Source organism: Alligator mississippiensis, chromosome 4, assembly GCF_030867095.1.
Source record: "Alligator mississippiensis isolate rAllMis1 chromosome 4, rAllMis1, whole genome shotgun sequence".
Lineage (NCBI taxonomy): Eukaryota > Metazoa > Chordata > Crocodylia > Alligatoridae > Alligator > Alligator mississippiensis.
The window spans coordinates 49,716,987-49,741,879 of NC_081827.1; the positions used below are offsets into that span (position 1 = coordinate 49,716,987).

The window sequence follows — 24,893 nt, forward strand, 5'->3', positions numbered from 1 at the left end:
ATCAGATTACAGTAATCACTGGTCAGTTCTGGTATGGTAATTCTTATGCCTCAAATAGTAACATAAGAGTTTTGTTTAATCATTTTATAGTTGAGGTTAGCCAGCAGTTTCCAATTAATTATTGTTTTATAGCTTATGCTGGAACATGTCTTTTAAAAAGGAGCTGCTCTTCTGCAGTATGACAAATCGTACATCGGCACCTGGCTTGCTTCTCCGTCTAGTATAATGCTCATTTAAAAAAAAAAAATAAAAAAAAAAATTGGCATACAAGTCCTCCAACACAGAATATACATGATAAACTAAGTGTGCAGAAAAGGACATTCCTAGTATCTGAACAGTCACCTTCTGAACCTTAAACCTTTTTCATCTGTGCTCTTTACATTTCTCCCATGCATCCAGAAGGCTATCTTGTGAGCATTACACCTTGAATAAATGGTATACTTTGTCCTCTGTACCAGGAGTGATGTTAGGGCACTGAAAATGATGTAAATGCATAAGGCTTGCAACAGAGGCCTCTGCTCAGTGCATTATGGCTTTATTTCCCATGTTAATAGAAGGGGGTCTCAAACCTGGACACTTGCATGCCTGCCCTCCCCACTTCGGGGGGGGGGGGGGGGGGGAAAGAGTGTGAACCTCACCACTCTTCCTCAAGATCTAATGCCCCATAACTAAACATTCTCCTTCAGAACTCTGGAGCTACTTTCCTACTTCTCCTAAAAAATGAAGATTTCAAATCTCTTTGCTCATTTCAAACCAATTAAGATTCAGTGATGTTTAGGTGCCGGCATACTAGCTTGCTCTGGCAGCTGTCTTTGGTTGGAACTGCTAACCTGAATTCATTTCTGCAGATGAATAATTTTGTCTCACCTCAGCCCAGCTGAGTGTTTCTTGGGGGGGGGGAAGGGGCAGCTGCCAATCCCCTGAAGCCACAGGCAACAGGCCTCACCTGCTCCAGCCCTTAAAAGCTAGCCCCAGCCCACAGTATCCCTGTCTAGAAAAAAGGTGTAAGTTCTTCCTTTTGATCCTACATGCATTTCTTTGCTGGTTCTCTCTGGTTTTGACTCTTGGCTCTGACTTCAGGTAGGACGCTTGACATCTTTGGAGATCTAGCATTTGTTAGTTGTATGCATTTTTTATGCACTATGCTGGCAGAAATAGCTTTAATATTGTAGGCATGATGCAAGTTGGAAAAACGCATGATCCTGATTGAAGATTGCTGGGTGTGGGTGGGGGAGATAGTCACCTCTTAATTGTGATGCGTGTCAGGGGCCCTAGTCTGAGTTACGTAGGAAAAGGATGGGGTGTAGAGGCCTTTCTTAGGATTTCAATAAAAATGCAGTTTAAACTGCACTTTAAATAGTAACCTGGACACATGTTCAAGTCTCATTAAGGTATGTTAATACAGTAAATAAGTCACAAAGTTATAATATTATTCCATATATGATGTGGAATAACTTTGGGGCTCACTTGTATTGCTCTTTAAACTGAACACGTGGCCAGTTGGGACCGGCCCATGGCAGACCCTGACAAGCAGCTGAGTGTCAGGATTCAGTATGAGGGAGCCCCAAGGTCTGGGACATGGGTCTCCCCTATCCAATTGGGCTGGTGGGGCAGAACCAGTCTTTGGATCCTGGACCCCTGCCCAGCCCCCAGAGGCAGGTGGGAGGGAAAAAGAGAGAAGGGCACAGAGAACCTGACATCCAGGAATGTCTTCCTGATCTTGGACTCACTGCACCTTGGACCTTTAAAAGCCATGTGTGATTCTGACATCCCCAGTGCTTGGGAAGTCAAGGAGCCTCTCCCCTGAGGTCCCCATGCATCAGGGATGTCAGAAAAAAAAAAAAATCCCAGTATGGAGATGACCCAAGGACTGGGAAGAGGCTTCTTGATCCTGGGGCCCTCATATTCTGAGACCTGTAAAAACCAAAGGTGCAATGGCAGGAGGTACCATACTCCAAGTCAGGGGTTGTCAGCTAGGGGTACGTATACCCCTGGGGGTACTTGGGAAGGCCCCAAGGGGTATGCAGCAGCAGCGTGGAGAAGCAGGGGCACTTCTGGTTGTACCACTGTGTGCAGGGGACTTCCCTGTCCTTTCCCTCCCCGCCCCCCCAGCATTCGTCAACCGGCCGGGAGACTCCCTGCTTCTTCACCAGCCGCCGGGGGTACAGCAACCAAAAAAGGGTTAAAAAACCCCTGCTAAGTAAATGCCTGTTAGTGGCTTTAGTAAAAAATTCTTTATAGAATCAAGGTATTAGTTGTACCAACCAACTAATCATCAAGAATTAAACAAAAAGCAAACCAATACCCATTCTGTTAGGTTGACATCTCCAAACAAATCAGTAACATAGGACCCAACGCTAAATCACATCACATGAAGGTGCACGTCGACTTTCAGCCATTACTGGAAAAAAAATGGAACTGTCATGCAGTGAATAAGCATCCTGTTTTAAACAAAGGCTGAAGAGATCCAGTCACTTAAATAGCCAAGTTTATCTCAATAAATTGGGGAGAGACAGACAATGCAGCGGCAGACAGAGGAGGGAATAAAGGTAAAACGGCAGCCTTTTCAGGAAGCATGAGAGAGAAAACAGCACGATGACCAGCAGATCAGATAAGGGAAAGGGACTGGACTGGCACTGGGGGGGCTGGAGAGGGTACTTGGCTAATTCGTGACACAACTGTCAAAAAAGGTTGATTAGGCAACTGACCTTATCAGAAGGGATGGAACCAAGAGATTCCGAGACAGATAGCTTCTGTTTTGAACCATGTGAAACTATCTAGAAAATCTACAGACCTTAACAAGAAATGAGATTCTTTCTAGATCTGACTTTACCCCGGCTCTAGGATGGATAATGTCATGTATTGACTAAAGGGCTCAAAATTTATGGGGATAAGGGATGAGGAAAACCAGGGGCTGTGTGCAAGGAACTGGCACTGGTACAAAGGCCTATGACCCCAATAAACTCCATTATATTTTTTTTTTATTTTAGTGGTATGATTGTCCACCCAGCTACAGGTTTCCCTCGCTTCATGCTACACATGCATTCCTTGAAAACTGCACATAGCTTGAATTTGCATAAAGGGAACCCATTTTATAACGTAACAAACAGGGATATGTTCCAAGGCCTCCCCTGTACTGACCCCCAGACCCATTTTTACCACTTTTACAAGACAGTTCTGGTACTCCCCAACAGCAGATAGTGCCCTGTGCTTGTGTTTACTATCACAATGGGGACGGCAACTACAGAAATGTGTCACAGACAATGAGCAAGAAGCACAGATCCACATAGGAAATATTATTTTGGTGTGCGTTATTCCCACAATGCACCACACAAAGTAGCTGACTATAGGCTTCTACTACACTCATATGAGCAAGTTTATGTTGCATATAATGAATTTTTGGTATTAAAAAAAAAAAAGATTACTGCACAAGAGCAAATTTGCATATACAGAACCCACATAAAGCAAGGGAAACCTTTTGGTCTCATGCGAAAGAAGGCGCAGTTCTCAAAGTTATGTAGAAGTTTTACATCAAAGACATTTAAGGTTGTTCCATTAAATAAAGATAAAGTCTTATAATGCTGGTGTTCATGCCTAATTATATTTCAGTTAGTATCTTAAATGCAGCTCCTCGGCAAGTCGCTAGCAAAAGTGTAGTTACGCAGTAAATAAGCAATGTATCAGTCAACATTTTCTAATACACTACAATGTAAAATAAGTATTTGAAAATATTAAGCTATGCAATTGTTTATGTATACACTGTTAAAGCATAGCTTCCTAGGCAGCAGAGATATACCAACTCAAACACAGACTATTTCGGGGTTGGCAACATCTTCTGGTGGCAGGCTGATTGACCCAGCTTGGGTCTGAGGGGGGCTGGCATTAGAACCTGGCTGCCACTGCTCCCCATTAGGCACCCACAGTGCCAGTAAAGCCCCTGCTACCCAAAGAGATCAAAGACTCCCCACCCTTGAAATGATCAACCCCCACCCCCAAATCCACATGCAATGGCTCCATGGGCCAGATGCCGGCCAAAAGTATCTCCTGGCTCTATTTGGTCTCGAATCTACATGGATTGATGGATTTGATTTTATTAAAAAAAAAAACCAACCCCCCCCCAAAACCTGCAGAAACTGTGCCTTCAAGCTTGGCAGCCATTGCTGATCATTCCACACCTGCAGAACAGTGAAGTCCCACCCATCCATGGTGCTCTCTCAAGCCTAGAAAAGAGCTCACTGATGTTCAGATAGGCCAGCCTACAGTTCCTAACCATTGGCTATAGCATCTAATCATGCTCTTCAGCCAGTCTTTCCACAGCAGAATCTGTTTCACTCCTACAAATGAACAGATACCAAAGAACTGTGCTAACAAATTAGCAGGGCAGGTTTGATCATGCTCTTTGGCCTGCCAATGGTGGGGAAAGATAACTGGTCCCAGGCATTTAAAATATGGTGGCAGTTGTGGTGACGTGGGAATAGAAAAAGAACAAAAGGGTGTAGAAAACAGCATTGTGGAGGTTTATTCTCTACCACCCACAAATTTTTTTGTCACAGTATCAGTTCCCCATAATATGCCACTGCAATGTCCCATTCTGGACTGCATTAATAAGTGCCACAAGGACCACTGTTAGGTCTATCACATATGAGTTGTGGTCTACCAAAAAAAAAAAAAAAAAAAAATACAACAACCCCCAAACAAACCAATCAAAAAAGCAAAATTCAGAGGCAATACCTGTGGCAAGAACAACTGGCATCAGGACAAGTTTTCCAGTGTACAGTGCTTTTGTGGTTCATTACAATTCACGATCATGAATCATCAGAACTGTGTAATGCAGATTGGAGATTATTTTCACACCTTCCAAAATAGCTAAAGATCCATCAAAAGCATGTTTTCTGAGCTTGGCTGTTAATTTATGAACTCTGCACTTGGGAGCATGTTATCCAGGAAATATCCCTGCAATACTGATACAAGTCTGTCTTCAGCACTACAGCCTGGTGACGATCACAGAACTAGTTGTTTGTGACTAGTTCAGCAGCTGACCAAACATGGTACAGTTGTTGCACTGGAAGAATCTTCAGTTTAACTATTTAATTTGCTTCACTAATTAGTCCCTCTCCTCCCCTTAGAGCATGCTTCAACCCTGGGGAACAAGGGTTTGTGGTAGACCTATGGCACTGCTGCTTCTGCCAAAAACTTGTCTGCTGTTAGTGCATCCAGAAATAACAAACTATGCTGAACATATGCCTAAGGAGAGAATAAGGAGTCTGAAAAAGGATGGAATCAATTTTCCCATAAATGGAATTATGGAATAAATTAGATAGGTCAACTGAAATGCTGCCAGAGGAAGGTTTCTGAATGTCAACTGCTGTTTAAAAAAAAAAAAAAAAAAAAAAAAAGTGGAGCTCTCCAAAAACATCTGGTGTTTTAAACATGCCCCATGCCGATTTAGAGACAGACAGTATGGAAGATATTAAAAGTGATTGAGACAATTTGTTTTTTTGCTGCTTTCATGACTGTCCCAGGGGAACGAAGGCAGGGGCACAAGAGACCCTCTCCACAACAGGGCTTGGCGGAGACAACCTGACCCTGCAAGGAAAGCCCTGAAGGCAGGCTAAACTTACCTGTTACGTGGTCAGAAGACACAAAGGAGCCGCGCCAGGATGAGACGCCCACGTGGTTCACCAGCCGGCTCTATGTACAGATAAAGGTGGCGCGGGCAGATGATGTCATCACTGAACACTGTCCAGACGAAATAAAAGCTGGAGGCAAAAGAGCAACTGGGGAGGCACAGCTGGAAGCAAACGGTGAAGGTGCTCCCCACACCAGGCACAGGCTGTGCCAGCCGGTACCAAGGGGCTTGAGGATGGACTCCTTGGAGGGGTTCATGAGCCCCTAAAAGATGAGGACAGTGTCAAGGGACCCTGAGATCCACAGACGCCGGGCTCGTGAGTGGGGATGGACTGAGGCCCTACTCCCCTTTTCTTTATTAGCTTGTTCTTTAGTTAATAGCCCAGAGGGACGCTTGGATGAAAGTCAGGATCCTGGGGCAGCAATCGAGTTGAGAGCAGATAAGGGGCACTACAGGCTATAACGCAGTTAAGGGAGATACAAAGGAACATTGGAGATGGCCTAGCATCCCAAAGATGCCCGTAGCTGGGTAAGGGCATTAAGGGCCCAGCAGATGAAGAGGGTGCAAGAGCCAACACTAGAGGGCAAGCCCAACAGATCAAACGGCTGTCCTGAAGGCTGGCACAGGGCTGGGGTATAGGGGAGGTGGAGCCCCAAGAATTCCTGCTAGGGAGCATGACCGAGTCACAGGGGACCACTGGAGGGAACCTCAAGACTAGAAGAAACACCGAAGTTGTGGCACAAGAGTTTCAGGGTTTCCTTCAGGAAGAATGCGAGCCCTCAGAGATCACAGGAGTAAGCGCTACAGCCAGGCCCAGGTGCACGCTCCAAGGCAGCTAGGGAATGCCTCCTCAAGACCAGGCAGGCACAATGATTAACACTCCCTTAAGAGTAAAAGTATTTTAAATGGTCACAGCTAAGTGAGTGTTACCTACCCCCCTCCTCCCCTGAAAAAACCCCCAAAAAACAACCCCCCCCCCATGCTTTAAAAATCAGCCAGGAAAGGAACAGACATCTTTATATCACAAAGCTTTTAGCAAGTGTTTGCCGCTACCCTAAAACCACAGTGGCCAAATGCAAGCATTTAATAGTTTGTTCATAAGGATGATATATTATAGCAGACATTGCATTTTAACTATAAACCTGGATTATCATGGATTTATAACTAGACCACAAATGTTTGAGCTAAGCAGAAACTTGAAATAAATGATACCCTTAGTTCCCTAACCCTTTTTATACCAGGTTTGATTTAAAAATCAAATCCAGCACATTGTGAGATCCTGTCTTAAGTGATTTTTGCATTTTCTAGTAGTGTTGTAACTTGGAAACTGATGTCCTCTACTTTCAGAGAGATACAATTAAGAGTACTGACAGTAGATGCTTTTCCCCAGTGTTTGTCCAGATGTCTCACTATAAAAAGACATCACACACCCTGCATTAAAATGATACAAGTCATATCTCAATGACCAGTCTGTGGCCTAAAATCTAAAAATCACTAATGAAGGTGCAAAAAGCCCAAGAAGTTGAAGTTTGGAATTCACATCTCATTTAAGTTTCCAGAACTTAGATACATTCTTACTCTTCTACCTCGGCAAACATTACTGGCATACTAAAACTTGAACTATCAAGGGTTTTCTACCCCCCGATTCCCCCCCCCCCCCCCATTTATGGTTACTCCTATCTTGTGACAAGGCACTGCTCATTGATATGGACATAGACATATTGCTGTATGTGCCTTCTTAACTACCATATGGGTTCTCATTTTGTTTATTAAAAATGAGATTTTATAACATCAGACACAAAAGGAGGTCAAATAATCTAAGTTTTATGAATATGATCTAAACATACAGTCAAAATTTCTGGTTTGACTGATATGTTTTAAAATAGGGATGACTATATTTGACAAGAGCTCCTGCTGGAATTCTATGAGAAGATACTTTGTAACCATGAAGAGTGTTCTCCTACCCTGCTCTCAACAAGTTATATCCACATAGGGTTATGTATTCAGAACTCATCTCTCAAGTGAATTGTAAAGGAAAAGAAGAAGTAGGAATTAAAACAAGGGCACCATGACCCAAGTTGTCATTTCTGGAGTTTCTAATGCAATGCCTCTCTCTCCGAGGCACACTTCCTGTAGAAAAATCTCCATCCATGAGCTCCAACTTGCCTAGCTACCTTTGAGTCATCAGAAACCCCCTGCACTTTTCCCACAAAATCCTAGAACCTGGCATCTAGTCCCAGAAAGAAAAACTAAAATATCATTAATCAACATGTTCTCAATCTGATGAAAACAGAATCTTTCATTCTTGCAGCTCCTATGTGACAAGTTGTCACATCAATGGGAAACAGGTTTTTTTTTCCCCCCCACCATTCAGCATGAAAAGTCTTCAGCATCCTGTATTTGGGAGGTTTCTTTTACCTTGCTTTTAAAAGAAAAATATCAGACAAGTACTTAAAGCATTCAAAACATGTGAGGAGGTTCACTGCATCTTTTTGCTACAGCTACTGTGTGGCATTTGATAGAAAATGGAAGATCTGATTTGAGTATGAACTAATAACATGGATAGATGTGGAAAAGAAAGTAAAAAGATACGCCTCTGGCTCTCTTATTCTCTCAATCCAAGAGTCTCTTGCGCACATACAGATTTCTGTCAGTCTAGTATAATATAATTATAATTTTGTATAATTTAGAATTATACAAAATTCGTAAGGTATTAGTGCCTTATGGTGACAACAATACGTCAAAAGAATCTCCTGCTCTTGTTTTCACAGTAGGCAAGAAAAATAAAAATCGGCATTTGAAAATGGGCATCTGCTGCCAGATGAGAAAGCGAAAAAGAAGAAAAAAAAAACAACCACATACAAAAAAGCCAACCACTATTAAGACTTAAAAGCAGCTGTGGAGAAAGTTCATTTAATACAAACAGCAAGAGAGGCCAAAAAATGCAAACAGCAAGAGATGCCAGGAAAAACATTAGTGAAGATGTTCATAACAGTAGAGACAAGAGCATAAATCAAGGTGTTGCCTACAAGAGGAATAAGATAATGTACCAAATGTAACAATTCATTTGTGATACAATGTAGCTAGAGAATGTTTCATGCAAATCAGAACGTAAATATTAAGTCTTTCCTATAGCATTAGAAAAAGAAATCTAATGACTATTAGTCTTTAGAAATAAATAGTTAAGAAAAGAATACCAGTTGTGTTTATTCAGAATGGACAAGTATAGTGTAGATGTGAATGTAGCTAGCATAACAGACACAGGAATTAAGCCATTGTCATAACACACAATACAAAAGCATTCATCAAACAACTCTAGAAGCAAGCTGAGACTTACTGTATTTGTACTACTACCAAACACAGTGCTCAGATCTTTAAGACTATTATTTTGGAAGCTCAAGGGGTTTACATAAACTAAAGAGCCACACAAAACAAACCACTATTATTGTTAATTATTCTAGTTTTTTTTTCACACTTTGGCTAAGTACAAACAGTCAAAAAGCCAGAGGCTGAATCGATTCAGTCTTTGCAGGTTAGTCTAAGCTGCGTAGATTGAACTGATAAGCAAGTGAACAAACATTCATTTTTGAATCCAGAAATGCAGCCTGCAGTGGCCCAGGTCAGAAGCTGGGGGGTGCTAGAGCATGCCTCCCTGCTCAGCTGGAGCAGAAAGAGTGGGCCAAGGCTAGCCTGCCCAGCACCTGTGAGGGGGGAATTGTAGAGGAGGAGCAAAGCATCCTGGGAGGCTGCGGGACTGTGGCTAACTTGAATCTGGAGTGGGATTTGGGACAGAAGTTCAATATACTGATTTAAACTAAAAATCGATTAAGGCTGATACTGTTTCCATTCATATTTATCTTAAATCAGTTTTGGCCATTTTGAAACAGGTTTACGTGCACTGAATTTATGTTGCGTTATGTATTTGAATAAGTTTCCGATCGCTTACATCGGTTTGTGTGCAATTTCTGTCCCTAGCCTTTATGGGCTTACAAAGTAGACTGCATCCAGTAGAACAGGGGTTAGCAACCTTTTAGAAAGGCACACTAGGTGCCTGCAACCTGTCTGCTGGCATAGGCATCCCCTCTGGTGGTGGTAATTGTGCTGGGGATTGGGGAGGAGGGAAAGGGAAGTGGCCACCAATGCTTGAGGGAAGAGAGAAAGGAGGGAGGGGAAGAGGAAGAGAGCTTACCTCCAGAAAGCCACACCTGCCACAGAGGAGTAGGGAGGGAGGAAGAAAGTAAGCAATACCTGCTGCCCACCATAAAGGAGGGAGGTGGGAGAATGCCAGAGTCGCATGATCAGGTTCTTGGGTTGCTAGACTGACCCCCATGCACTGCACCCAGTGCTTGGGCTGGAATCGAGAACATGAACCATGCAAAACAACATAGGATGGGCAGTCTGGGGCACGTGCTGTATGCAGTGGCTTGCTGGACCAGCTCTGCGTGCTGGCTTTGGGGCTGGTCTGGATAAGGCCAGGCCAGAGCAAGTGCACAGGGCTGGGCTGGTCAGGGACATGCACTGCATGGAGTGCCCCATGCTGAAGCAAGTGTGCAGGGTGGCCTGTCCAGTACCATGTACTACACACAGCTCTGGCTTCACAGCTTACTGTGCACAAGGGGTTGGAAGGGGGCACATGCTGCCCGTGGGCTGTGTGTTAGCTGCCTTTGGGACTGGGGGGGTGGGGGGGAAGGGTTGAGGGCACAGCCTGGGCTACATGTCCAGACTGACCCCATCCCATGCTGCCTGAAGCACCAGGTCCAGCCTGCATGCTGTGGGGGCATTCAGTGTGCAGTGTTCAGGCTAGACCCAGTGCCATGGGCACTGCACGGGGGGGGGGTGGCCCTACTCCAGCAACCCTTACCAGACCTGTGGGGCCAGATAATTTTGGCATCCCTACCACAGAATTACTGGAGAATGTAGAATAAAAAAAAGGTTTGCCTAGATTTTCTTTTATAGTAGCATTTTACAAAAATTCTAAAAATATTCAGTGGTTGGCAAATTCAATTACAGGGAAAGTAGTGGTATAACAAGAGAAATTTCTTAACCAGAATTTTTTCTATTCCAGAACTTCACTAAACTGCAAAACAGGAAGGAAGGTGAAGATTCTTAAAATATTCATGGTTTGTTCTACTCTGTAACATTTGATATCTTTCAAAAACGTCAGTACAAGGTCAAACCTCTTCAAGATTTCAGTCTTTAGGAAAGGGCTGAAAAAGCCACTTAACCTACACGGCTCTTTGATCTAAGATAAAAGCATACAAAGATGCAATGGCTGGAAGTTGAAGCTCAACAAAATTCAGGCTTGAAATAAGGCAATTTACTTACTGCAAGGGTCGGTAAATAATCACTGGAACAACTTACCTAGGGAGGAAGTAGACTGCCTGCCACCTGAGATCTTTAAAGCATATTGAAAACCTTGCTAAATAGTATACTCTAGCCTAACCAGAAGTTCTATATCGTGTTTATGTTATGAGATCGTAATATGTTAACATTATGTTAGGAGGTCAAATTATATACTCACCCTTGTAGTTTCTGACGCTGTAAATGACAAGTTGAGTTTCCCATGATAAAAGCTGGGGGAAAGGGAGGGGAGAGGAGTCCACAGATCCAGCTGTATACATCAGGGCTACATTAATGTTACAGGTAAGAGTTATGGCGACACAAGGAAAGAAGATACCTTGTTTCTTTCTCCTCTTCTCAGTAGGGCAAGTACACTCCCCATTTTCACCAGGACAGCACTGTTTTAAATATAATTTTCCTGGTCCTCTTAATTTGACCAAGTGATTGCTTTGGTCCCATTTTCAGTGGGACATCCAGGCCATTTGTTTAAATACACACTCATCCCCCTCAATTTGATAGTTTGGTGCACCCTCTCTGGCTCTCTAACACTTTACACCCCTATTCTGGCACTCCATAAAATATGGTCATCCTACTTTTCAGTTATCCCAATGCAGAATACATATAGATTTAGTTTTTTTGCCTTTCAATACCTTTCACAGTTGCTTTAGTAAGCCTTGGAAAATTACTACATATCTGAGAGAACCGTTCCTTTGATTTTTAGAGTTCTTGGACCTAAATACTTTTATCAGTACAAAAATACTCTTTTCCTCAGCCATCCTTATAGAGATGGACAGGATCGAGAGTTGGGCAGACCAGAACCAGATGAAATTTATCACTGCCAAGTGTAAAGTGCTCCATCTGGGGGCAAACAACCCTCAACATATGTATACAGGCTTGGTGGTGACAGCCTGACTTACACCACAGCTGAAGGGGACCTAGGAGAATGGTTGACCATCACATGAATGAGCCATTAGTGCGAGGCGGTGGTCATCAGGGCACATAACATGCTGGCATCTATCTTGTGTAAAACTAAGTGATACTCCTGATGTACTCAGCACTGGTGAGACCGCAGTTGGAGTACTGCGTCCAGTTCTGGGCGCTGCACTTCAATAAAGATGTGGAAAAGCTTGAGAGGGTCCAGAGAAGAGCCACTTGGATGATCAGGGACTTGCAAGGCAAGCCACACAAGGAAAGGCTGAGGGACCTGGGCCCCTTTAGCCTACAGAAGAGAAGGCTGAGAGGGGACTTGATAGCGGCTTACTGCTATAACCAGAGGAGAGAATCAGGAGCTTGGTGAACAACTGTTCACTAGGGCAGCCCCAGGGAAGACCAGGACCAATGGATACAAACTCCTGGAAGGCCACTTCAGGCTTAATACTAGGAAAAACTCCTTCAGTCAGGGTGTCCAGATTGTGTAATACATTTCCTTCAGAGGTGGTACAGTCACCTACCCTAGATTTTTTCCAAGAGGAGACTGGACAGTCACCTCACTGGGGTCACTTAACCCCAGTTGTCTTCCTGTCTAGAGCCGGGGGTGGGGGGGTGGGCACTGAACCCGATGATCTGCAAGGTCCCTTCCAATTCTTAACAATCTATGAATAGATAGATTCACAGACAGTATTCTGGTGTGTCCCTTATGGCAAGTTTTTCCACTTCAACAGTTTCTACTAACCTACAAATCATCCCAGACTGACCATACCCCTCAAGTGATTCTGGATGCTAAGCAGACCTGGGCTTGGCTAGCACTTGGACAGCACACTATAGAGTTACAGTTAAACTCCAGGGACCAGATTCTATTCCACATACTAGGCGTCTAAGAGGACTTAAGCACCTAAATTTAATTTTATTCTACTCTATCAAAGCCTTTGAAAAAATCTATTAATGTACCTACTTCTGTAACACACCACCATTGATCATCAAGACTGAAATCACCAAAAAAACAAGAGGAAAACTATCCATGTTTGTCATTAACAACTTTCCAGGAACTCAAGCAGGGTGGAATAGGATTACATATCAGCCTGCAACTTTGCTCACGCACCTAATAGGTGAAATAGAATCTGGCCTTTATTATAGGTCAATTGGTCACAGCCTTTACTGTGTGTCAAACCACAAATCAAATGAACGGAAAGACTTTTATTCAGCACCACTGTCACTGCTGAGCTGACAAATGAGGAGAGAGAAAAAAAAAGGACTATAGTTTCATTACATTTCTGAAGAGGGTAGGAAGTAGAATGGTTGTCTGGAGCACCTATTTTGGTCAGAGGCCTTTCCTGATGTCTAATTTTCTTAAATGAAGAAAAGCAATTATTCTGAGATTAAATTAACAGTGATTGGAAAGAGAAGCACCCCTTCTTCATCACTGCATGTGTGCATGCGCGCACATACATACATACACACTCACACTAAGGTTCCCCCCCCACAGATAAATTTTGTTTTAGTCCAAAGCAGAAATCGTATGTTTTCTCTTCCATGCAATTCATTACACACAGCGGGGAGCCAATTTTTTTGGCAGGCATGCCACAAATTAAGCCCCGTGTAGTAAGTGCCATTCTGATCCCCTTCCCATGCATGATCTCCTGCTCTGCTTTCTGCTCCCTGCACCTTCCTAATCTGCTCCATGCCACAAACACAGGCTTCCTGTGGTATGTGCGCCAAAGGCTGTCCAGCCCTATATGCTGGAAGATGTGGCAGGGCTCAGCTCTGTTATTACAGCTGTTTCCATGGCAGTAGTAAGCCAACAGGAAACGCATTTCAAGAACTGAAACTGCACCTTGTAGAACACAGATAACTTGAGTTTGTTCCTACATATCCTTTAGGTGTTACCTCACAACTGCCCCTCCTAATGGACTTGTGAACTTTTCCTTGTCTGTCTGCAGCTTTCCAATATACTGGAGTATATTAGCACTCAATCTTACAAATGCAAAACACAATCAAACATTCCACTTTTTAGAGCAGTGCTTTCACAAGCTGATCCCTCCCCCCCATCTATCGGAAAGATGCTTTTACAAAGCATGTACTGTACCATGAAACTTGTACAGTATAATAGAAGTCATTGCCAGGCTGTCTCTTCCTCTGTCTGGCAAGCCGTGTGATCATGCTGTAAAAGCATGGCTTGTTACACAGGGCTGTGACCTACTGACTCGTTTTACAAAGTTCACCAGTGTGACAGAATTCAGATTTAGTGGAACCTTTGTTCTCGCAATGGGTTTAATGAAGTGTTAACTCTTCAGTCATCTGGTATCCCTACACAGGATTTCAAACAAACCAGCCACTATTTCGGTTATGTACAATGTAGGTCAATGTCTGGAAATACTTAAAGTCTAGTTTTAAAGTAGTGTTATTCCTTTCAAACTTCACTTCTACTGTACAATCATCAAGGAATTTTCATTTTCCCCCATTTCAATGACAAATAATTTTATTTAAAGGCTACCGAATTACATAAGTGAGAACTAAAATAGGTGGTTTAAGGGGAAAAAACTAAAGAATTACATAACATATGTACTTTTTGGAAAAAGTAAATAATTAGAAGGAAATCAGATTTACTTAACCCAACTATAGAAATATACATTTCCCCCCTTATACCTTTCCATGAGGTTCTTCTTTTGCATGCTTCTTTGGGAGCCTTATACAGTTCACTTGCAGAAAGTTATAGATGCAACAAGAGGGACAGAATCAGTTTCACCAGCATGTGCTACTTGCAATTTCAGGCCAATTTGTGGGCATCCCTGCAATCTCATGGAAACTAGTAAGTGGCAAGGAGGGAGGGAGCAAGCAAAGGCCTTTGTGTACATACTTCTTCAGGGTGGAGTATGAAAATTCAATTTGGTAATAGTGCATCTGTGTGTCTGGTATACACTGGGGTAGTTTAGAACAGGACACAAATTACTACATTAAAGTAATCTGTGTGTGTTTTTTTAAATAAACATCATGATTTTTGATCTTGTAGGCTGGCTACATTAGAGAATCGAATACACAAATAGAATGCCACCGGTAGTCAACTGAGTTAAGGACAGCAAGAAGAACTTGATAATTCAACAAAATACTGCAAAGGAAGCAAATCAGTTACCAGGATGAAGAAGTCAGAGGCTAATCCTGAAATGCTAGTGCCCTGGCTCCTAGGGCTGTGTGAAGTTTCCATAGCCAACTCGATTCAGAGGAGATATGGCCTGATTCAAGGACCGAAGTGAATCAGGAGACCAATTAAAAGCTCCGAATTGATTCTGAAAAGATTCAGCTGCTTCAGAGATTTGGCCATAGACGAAACAGATGTCAGCTGCCTCCAGCTAGTAAGTCTGTTGGGGTAGGGAGGGATTGGGGCTGGGACAAGCTGCCCAGCCGGGGGTGGGTGGGTGGGTGGGTGTGTTATGCAGACATGGCAATGCTGGGAGCAGGAGCTCTGCCTTGCTGCTGTTTGTCCAGACAGGGTGCCCGGGAGGGGGTGGGGGGGGCGGGGCAGTATGCAATCATGGCTTGCTCCAGGCAGAAGGCGGCAAACAGCAGCAAGGCATATCCCCTGCTCCTACCACTGTTGTGCCTGCATCTTACACCCCTCCGCATTGGCTGGCAAGCAGCGGCAGAGTACTGGGAGTGGGGGCTCTGTCTGCTGCCGCTCGGAGCGAGTTGTGCCTGCATCATGCTCCCCCCGTGCTGGCTGGGCAAGCAGCAGCAGGGCATAGCCCCCATGGCTCCCCCTGCCGAGGCAGCCGCAGGCACATCTGGAGGAGCCGCGGGAGAAGCCTCCATGGTTGCCCTGTCTGGCCCCATCCCCCACCCAGCCTAGCACCCTGGCAATTAAAAAAAAAAAGCCCCATACTCACCGGCTCTGGAAGCGACAATTGCGGGTCTCTGAGGGCTCATGGCAGAGCCACCCCACGCAGTGTGGGGCAGTAGAGGACAGCAGGGATTACCTCCCTCCCCCTGCCTGGCACCTGTTGCATTGCATACGTGCAGCATGGCTTGGCAGGGCACTGCATGGTGTCTGGGAGCTGGGGCAGCTCCACCCGTCAGCCAGCCCCTGGCACTGCTCAGCCCCAGTGGCCCCAGCTGCCAGACAGTGTGCAGTGCCCTGCAGAGCTGCGCTGTGCCCATGCAATGTGACAGCTGCTGCGCAGGTGCCAAGTGTGTGTGTGTGTGTGTGTGTGGGGGGGGGGGGGAGGGGCAATCCCTGCTGCCCCACAGGGGGGCTCTGCCACGAGCCTGAGGCCCCAATCACCGCTGCTGCAGCCAGTGAGTGCGGGACTTTGTTTTTTTAGTGATGGGACCAGGCTGGGGCCGGGTGGGGGATGGGGCTTGGCACGGCAGCCATGGGGGCTTTTTCCGTGGCTCCCGCTGCCCAAGGAGAGGCAGGCACAGCCGGAGATCTGCAAGGGAATCTGCAGCCGCCCAGCTGCCTGCCTCTCTCTGGCCGATCCGAATCATTGAATCTCTTCAAATCAGCGCCGAATCTTCCGAAGCCGATTTGGCCAAATTGATTCAGGACAGCAATGCAAATCAAATTGTTGTCCTCTGAATGGGCCAAATCCAAATAGAATACCTCCCTATTCACGCAGGCCTACTGGCTCCCCTACTTCTCTACTACAAAGCTCTTAAAATACCTGAACTACAAAACCACTTTCTCCTTAGATCACAAAGCAGCCAACAAAAGTGATTGTTTACTGATAGAAAGAAGAGGAATGTGAAGTTGCAGTGGGTAGGGAAGTGGTTTTGTTGCTACTCTGTCCACTTAGTCTCAGGGACCATCTATACACATGCTCAGGGGTAGGGCTTTTTAATTAAGGCTGTTCCTGGACAGCTGCTCCAATTAAAACAGCTCACTATCACATGTATTTAGCCCCCCATTGCATTTCAAAATGACTGCAAGATCTTTAGCTAAACCTTGTCAAATGAACTTTAGCTAAAAGTGCCCCTGTGGCCGTTTTGAAATGTGTAGGGGCTTAATATACATGACAGTGAGGCAACGCTAGAGTGTTTTAATTAGAATGGAAATGAGCACATCTATAGGCACCCAGGGTTCTTTTTTTGGAGACAAAGTAGAGTCTCTGGGCTTTTCTAATATACAGTCAAGTTGTACCAGCATGCCTAAACCAAATGCAAACATGGATTGGTTCGTATCAGTGTAAATCCCCATAAAGATTTATGTGAACCAGCTTGAAGCATTCAGCAATTCAAAAACCATCTATTTTCCTATTTTTTTTCCAGAAACGTCATAGAAAGATGCAGCTGGAAGGGACCTCAAAGAGTCACACAGACAACCCCTCTGCTCAATTTATCCAAAATTATTTCAAGGCAACATCAGCCTTCAGGAAAGGCAACACGTATGTGCAGAGAAAGGATTTATAAGTTCAGGGACTCTGCATTCAAAATCTGGAAGAACCCCGGACGTACCCTGTTAGAAGGCTGATCACTGTTAGAAGCAGAGAGAATGAAATGCAATTATGCTGCAAAAAAAGGACCATCACACATTGAGAATGGATGACGTCTCTTTTTCCCTCTCCAGTTTCCATCAGCAGTGTATGTTTTGGAGTTTTCATGCCACACCCCACTTGCTCGGTCCGACTTCCCAACTGGTAAAGTGTGCACCAGTCACACTACATTTGGGAGTACAAATAACTACGGTCACCACATCCTCCTTTCTTAAGTGACTGGTATCTGACCTGATGTTAGGGCATGTTTCTCCCTAAACAGAAGTAAGTTCTTCACTGTTGGCATGCTTTGAGTGCTTTATTAGCTCTGGGAGGTAAAGCTTGACTGATGCTGATAAGGAGACAAATAGGTTTGCTTGGTTTTTTTTTTTTTCTTTTTTTTTTTTAAAAGAGCATAAGGAAGTTTGAGAAAAATGCCAAGAGTATGAAATAAATAGGGGCTTAGAGAAAAACAGGAGAAAAGAAAAAAAGATTTAAAAAAGAAACAGTGGTGGTGAAGTTGTTGTGGGCTGTTACTCATAGTAGGGTAAAATAATTTAAATCCAAACACTAAACTTTTTTCTTATATCACCCAGGGGGAGACAGAGGAAGAAGAAAGCAGTTGGATGGCAAGGGCTGGTGATTTACTACAGCACATATGGTCAAAGAGAGTGACTGGATGAACTGAAAGCCACGCATTTGTCAAGGACTACCAACTATTCCCTCAAGAAGCACATATGGTCTCTGTGCTAGTTTGAAACCCCCCCCCAAAAAACAAAATTGAGGAAGAAAAGAGCTTCTTTATTAATATTCACAGGGGCAGGGGTGGGGAAGTCTTCCATCTCTCTGCATTCTCTTTGTGGAACCAAATACAAGCTCAAATACAATAGGGAAAGTAGGCTGATTTATAGAGATGCAGCTGTGCTATTCTTTTGTTGCGTCACGTTCTGAGTCTGGATGTCTGACATCAGGTAATTAAGAAGAATCTTTGAAGAAAGACTAGTTTTGGAGCCGAGACAAGGAGAGAAAAAGATGAAAGTTGGCTAAAAACACAAGATAGGTCAAACAGAGAAGCCATTGTGTCATAATATTACATTTGACTATTTCCATGACCTACTGTATGATTCAAAGCAGATGTTCAGCCATGGCAAATCTGCTCAAACCATGACTGACTCAAGGGAAAGAAGAAATTGATAACACCTATATGCTTTCAGATCCGATTTTCTAAAATATCAAAACACTGTAAATCTGCAGTCTTCACGCCAGTCTCCCTGGTTCCCCCATCTCATTTACAAAGATGAGGTAATTTCTCAGGGAACACTAGGACCTAAATTTTGTACAGGAGTATAAGAGATTTTGTTTCCTAGATTGTAAGGCAGGAAGGGAACTTGGAAGATCATTGAGTCCATTGTTAGTTCTATTCAAATGAGTTCTGGGCACCCCACTTCAAGAGGGATGTGGACAACATTGAGAGGGTCCAGAGGAGGGCCACCCGCATAATCCAGGGACAGCAGGGCAGACCCTACAATGAGAGGCTATGGAACCTGAACCTGTTCAGCCTTCACAAGAGAAGGCTGAGGGGGGAAACTGGTGACCATTTATAAACTCACTAGGGGGGACCAGAAGGGTTTGGGGGAGACCTTGTTTCCCCTAGCACCCCCCAGGATAACAAGGAATAACAGCCACAAGTTGTTGGAGAGTAGGTTTAGATTAGACATCTGTAGGAACTACTTCACAGTCAGGGTGGCTAGGATCTGGAACCAACTTCCAAGGGAAGTGGTGCTGGCTCCTACCCTGGGGGTCTTTAAGAAGCGGCTTGATGCCTACCTGACCGGGGTCAATTAAGCCCAGTTTTCCTCCTGCCCAGGCAGGGGGTTGGATTTGAAGATCTACAATGTCCCTTCTGACCCTACTTCTATGATTCTATGAGTTCATTTTTACCAATTACAAGCTACTATGTGCACCTTGTTCTCAAATACTTTCCCACAGGCCCTAATCCCTCAGTTGTAACAAGTAATGGCAGGTTTTATTTTTTTTTTTAAACATACAGATTATAACACTACACAAGGGCAAGATATAGAAAGTTGGAGTAATAATTTATAAGGAATCCTGTCCTGGATTTTCTGAGATGGTACCAAATTCAGTATCCACAAAAGGTGACTTGTACCAAATTTGAAGAACTGGTCCCAGAGGGGTAACATGAAGCAATCTGGGTTTTCCATTTGCCATGGAAAAGTGCGGTAAAACCCAGATTTTCTAATTTTAAGGAGGGGAAAAAAAAAAGGGGGGGGGCGATCTTCTCCTTCAAAAGGAGAAAACCATGGGAAACCGGGTTTCCCTTGGCAGGTTGGCAGAGATCCAGCCTGCAAGGGGCTGGGGGGAGTGGGAGGAGGGCTATCAGCTGGAGGCACCATAAATACAAGTGCAGATACACATGGCTGCCAGACAGCCTGGACAACAGCTCCCACAGGTCCCCAAAGGTAAGTCTGGTGGTGGGGGAAATTGAGGCCCCTCCCTAGTGAGGGAGGGAGGGGATTGGGCAGGGCTGGGGCTGGGGCAGCACATGAAGCTTGGGGCCCAGAATGCGTGGCTGCAGGGCCCAGGCAGGGAGCGGACAGAGCAGTGGGCTGCTCATCCAAGGTGGTGGGTTCAGGGTGTGCAGAGGGTGGGCGCAAATGCAGACCGCCTGCTGCCCCCGCCCCCACAGGCCTTAGTAGCCCAGTGGGCAGGATCCAACACAGCAGGACAGGGTGGTGAGCCTGAAGCCTGCAGTGGGCAGGTTCCACCCCACTCCGCATCAAGGCTGCTCAGAGCCACAAAGCAGTGGGGGGGGTGGCAGCCTCAGCTGGCTCTGTGTCCTGGTGAGTGAAGGGGACAGGGTGAGCTTCAATTTTCCAGGATAAAAAACCCAAAATGAAGCACCAAAAATATATAGGTATTTAGAATTTATTTTATTATAGTGATTGAGGTGCTGGTAGGCTTCCAAATTGTTTTAAAATTGTAAATATATCAATAAAACATTGTGTTTAACAGAGCAGCATTTCATTTTAATCATGGAAAAACATGGATTTTGGGGTTTTAATTGGAAAAGTTATGATTTTTAAGTCAGAGAATTTGTGACGCTTAAAACAGAGAAAACCATGATCCCTGCTGATCAGGGCTGCTGTCTGCAGAGAGTAAGAATGCATGAGGCTCCAAAATTGATTAGCTGCCATCAATTCCATGACTCCTATTTCTCAGTTATCTGGGGCACAGTCCTGGCCTTTGCTCCCTGAAACTTGGTTACTTTAGGATTCATGAGTTGTTAACCAATAGTTGACCATGTGCCAATGACTTTGCACATTTTAGTAGGGTGGTAGTCACGATGAGCAGAGATAACCTGAGCAGGGTACGGGGGATGCGAAGAAGCTGGCAGCAGCACAGAGTTGCTGCAGCCGCTCTGCCCTGCTTCATGGGGCCTCCCCAAAGCATGGGGCCCAGGACAGTCGCCCCGATTTGCCTCCCCTAGGGATGGCCCTGATGATGATGATGACGATGATGATTCAAGAAATGTGTGACAAACAAGGGTTTTTTTTGGCAATCTCTATACAGTTAGCTCAGTAAGAAATGTTCAACATGCTTTCAGGCACGAAGTAGGCCAGACTTGAAGGTTTTAAACTTCTCCTCTCAGCTACATGGTTAGTCACCAAAAAAAACCCCACTCCACATTTTTGTTAGTTTCTAGTAAAACTAAAGGACTAAGCAAGTATTTTTAAGAGATCACATACACGCTCACATAGGTAGAATTTTTACCCCCACATCATCTTAGTACCATCACAGAACCATAGAAAGTTAGGGTTGGAAGGGACCTCAGGAGGTCATCTAGTCCAGTGGTTCTCAAACTTCTGTTTCAGGACCTATTTGTAAACATCAATGGCCAGTCCTGACCCACTGCCTCCTGCCCCCAGCCTCCCAGTGTGGGTTGGGGGGGGGGGCAGCCCCTCACAGGCTGAAGCTCTGCCAGCCTGTAAGGGAAGTGCCAGGGTTTCCTATGTTTTTCTCCTTTAAAAGGAGAATCTATTTCCTAGGCACCTCTCCAGTATTTAACTACTACATTCATTCCCCTTTTCTCCCTCCCGCCCTCCCCCCCCCCCCCCCCCCCGTCTTTCAGCCATCGACTCATAGATGTTAGGGTCGGAAGGGACCTCAATAGATCATCGAGTCCGACCCCCATCAAGTCCGACTCTTCAGTTTATATCTTCACTGACTGCCTGTCTTGCATGCATATCAGCCCAGCCTCTGGCTTCTTTACTATTCAGTCCATCCAGGAAGAGCACACACCAACTGCAGAGGCTTCCTCAGCCTGATGAAGGGTTTTTAAACCCCAAAGCTTGCTAAAATCCCCCCCCTCCCCCCCAACTAAAGTTGGTCTACTAAAAAGATATCAGATTCACCCACATAACCTTGTCTGCCCTGATCCATTTTTAAAGTTTGTTCACGACCCTTTCACATGTTCTTGCAACCCACTTTTGGGTTGCAACCTGTGGGTTGAGAAACACCGATCTACTCCAACCCCCCACCTCAAAACAGGACCATCCCCAACTATATCATCCCAGACAAGGTTCTGTCTAGCTGGGTCTTAGCAGCTTTTAATGACGGACATTCCACAACCTCCCTGGGGCCAGCCTGTTCCAGTGCTTGGCTACCCTCCTAGTCCTGAAGGAAGTTTTCCTTAATATCCAACCTGAACTTCCCTTTCTGCAACTTGAGACAGTTGCTCCTTTTTCTGTCATCTGCCACCAGAGAACAGCCTAGATCCATCTTTTTTGGTACCACCCTTTAGGTACTTTAAGGCTGTTATTAAATCCTCTTTCAGTCTTCTCTTCTGCAGACTAAATAAACCCTCAGCCTTTCCTCAGAAGTCACATGCCCCAGCCCCCTAACAGTTTTCAGTGCCCTCTGCCAGATTCTCTTTGCAATTTGTCCACATCCTCTCCGTTCACTTCCCTTAATCTGCTGGCAAAGCTACTACTAATACAGCCCAGTATGCTGTTAGTCTTCTTCGTATCTGACTTAGCTTCCCATCATGCCTTAAATGGCTAGAAATAATTAGCCTATAAGAGACTTCTTAGCAAAAAAGTAAGCAGATTTGGACCTGAAATAAATTTAAAAAAAATGACTTATTAACTGCTGTTCACAGTGACAAGACAAGCCACAAGAACGCACAGCATCCACAACCCTGCACAAAGCCATTACTTCTAGAGCCAAAATTTTAAGAGAACTGTTTATGGTTTAATGCAAGGCACTGTCTGAACCTGTCAAACTGATCTCTGGCTAAAGCAATCAGAAGAAGCTTTTATTTACTGCAACGTCCCTTTGAAAGCCAGGCCAGAAGCCATTTAAAGGAGCATCCAGAATCCGGTCCCTGCGGCACCACACCTGCCTCGCTGGCAGTGGGGGCATCGGGGATGGCAAGGACCCTGCCCCTCAGGTACCCGCCAGCTTCTCCCTCCCAGGAGCCATCTCTGAACCCCTAGGCTGAGAGGAGCCAGGGAAGCAAAGCACCTTAGAGGCTAAGTGCTGGTGCCGGAGAGACGCCTCGTGACCCCTCTGCGCCCACTCACTAGGTCATAACCGGACACATATACACCCCTCCTCCTCCCAATTCCTGCACAACAAGCACCGCGGGGGAGGACGAGGAAGTGGAGAGGTGCCTGCGCAGAGGCTGTCACAGGACTCCTTAGCGCCGCCGGCGCTCCGCAGGAGAGGCGCTCCCGGCTGAGCGCGGCCGCAGGCCCCCTCCACCCCCGGGACTGCGGGGAAACTTTCCGGGGGAGGCAGCGAGTGCGTGCGCTGCCCCCGCGCTGCCGCCCCCCGGCCCTGCTCACTCACCTTCCGCACTTTGCCCTCCAGCTCCATGGCCGGCAGCGGAGCCTACGCCCAGCGACTGCGGCTGCGACTCCCCGGCCCCGCGCTCAAACTTCCGCTACCCCGCGGCACTGGCTGGTGCGGAACAAAGGCAGCGCAGCAGCCAATGGCGGCGCAGCACCCGGACTCCCGCCAGCCAATCGCCGCCGCCGCCCGCTACCTTGCCGCGCGCTGTGGGCCCGCCCGGCCCCTGGTGCTGGCGTCCGCCCGTGCCGCGGCCGGGGGCCAAGCTGGTGCGAGGCGCGGGGACTGCAGCCTCAGTCGGAGCGGTGCGTGTGCTCGGGGCAGCCTGGGGGACAAGGGACCACGTCTCTCTTCTGTGCTTTCTTGTCTGTGGTACGAGGAGGCTGTAACCAGGAAGGTGGCAGCAAAACCTAGTGCCCACCTCGCACCATGGGGGATCTAGGTAGGGTTACATCATTCCAGGTTCAAACAAGAGGACATCTGTGGGGGCAGGGGCTATACGATTGTCAGGGGGGACAGTGACATGCCCGTATCCTGCTCCTGCCCCTCACTCCCAAGTCACAGCCCCCCCAGCGCTGCTCCTTCTGCTCACTCCTGACCCACAGTACCCTGCTCCCCAGACTATGCTGGTGCCCCTCACTCCTGATTCGCAGGCCCAGTGCCCTAGCAGTGAAGTTTGGTGCCCAAAGGAAAGCCCGCAGCGGCAGCCCACTCTCCCCCGGCACACAGATCAGGGGCACATGCCCCCTCATGCTTGCTTGGGAGTGCACACAGTGGCAGGAGCCATCCTTCCCAGGTTCTTGCAGCCCCTGGAGCTGCTTGCAGATCCATCCTGCATCCTGCTCCTGCCTCCTGTTACTGCCCCTTCACTTCAGCGCCCAGGGTGGTTGCCTCATTTCCCCTGCCCCTGCTTGCTATGGCACTGTAGCCTCCTGCTAGTGCCCTTCACTCCCAACCTATAGCCCCTGCCCCCCTCATCCCTGTTGTCCACATGTATCCCTGCTGTACCTGAAGACCACCCCTGCTGCAGCTTTGATGCTCACATTCACCTGCCAGGGTGCCAGGGCCTGTGCACAGAGCACGTGATGCCCTGGCCTCCAATGACCTTCCCCTGACGCCCCCAGGCCCAAGCAGCTCCTTGCTGGGGTAAGCCAGGAAAATGGTGGCACAGCAAAATCTCAGACATTTGCTGATATTTAAAAAAACAAAAACAAATGTCCAGACAAAGACAGGAGGACCCAAAAAGAGGATATGTCCAGGAAAACCCAAATTTAGGGTTTTGAGAAGGGGTGGAGGAGGTGCAGACAGCGAGGGGCATCATCCCATGTAACACAACACCTCTTTTACTCCCGTTAAAAAGAAAAAAAAAAGCTTTACTAATAGACGAGAGGCCTGGGTTTTGATTCTTCAGTCAAGGTTGAAGCCAAACACAAATGGGACTTAAAAGCCTTCTGCAGGGCGGTGAAATAGAAGCAGCTAAGAAGTCTTCAGGGCCATGAAGACTATTGACTTCCTCAGCAGTGCTTGATTAGAAAACCAGAAAGACCTTGGGGCACCATCCAGCTATGTGGAGGGAGTCGGGGGCAGCCTGGCTCTGATCTAGCCGTATGAGGAAGGGGGCTTGGCACAACCCAGCCCAACATGGGTGAGGG

General features: G+C 46.0%; 1 protein-coding gene across 1 annotated transcript in view; it reads right to left on the reverse strand.

Annotated features, from left to right (window-relative positions):
• TES (testin LIM domain protein) overlaps positions 1-23,351 on the reverse strand; it is a 52,027-nt gene extending 28,676 nt beyond the window's left edge. The window contains exon 1 of the mRNA XM_006265776.4: positions 23,242-23,351. Coding sequence (XP_006265838.1) covers positions 23,242-23,268 — 27 coding nt within the window. The 5' untranslated portion in view covers positions 23,269-23,351. The remainder of the gene's footprint in view (positions 1-23,241) is intronic.
• Between the last annotated feature and the right edge of the window lie 1,542 nt (positions 23,352-24,893).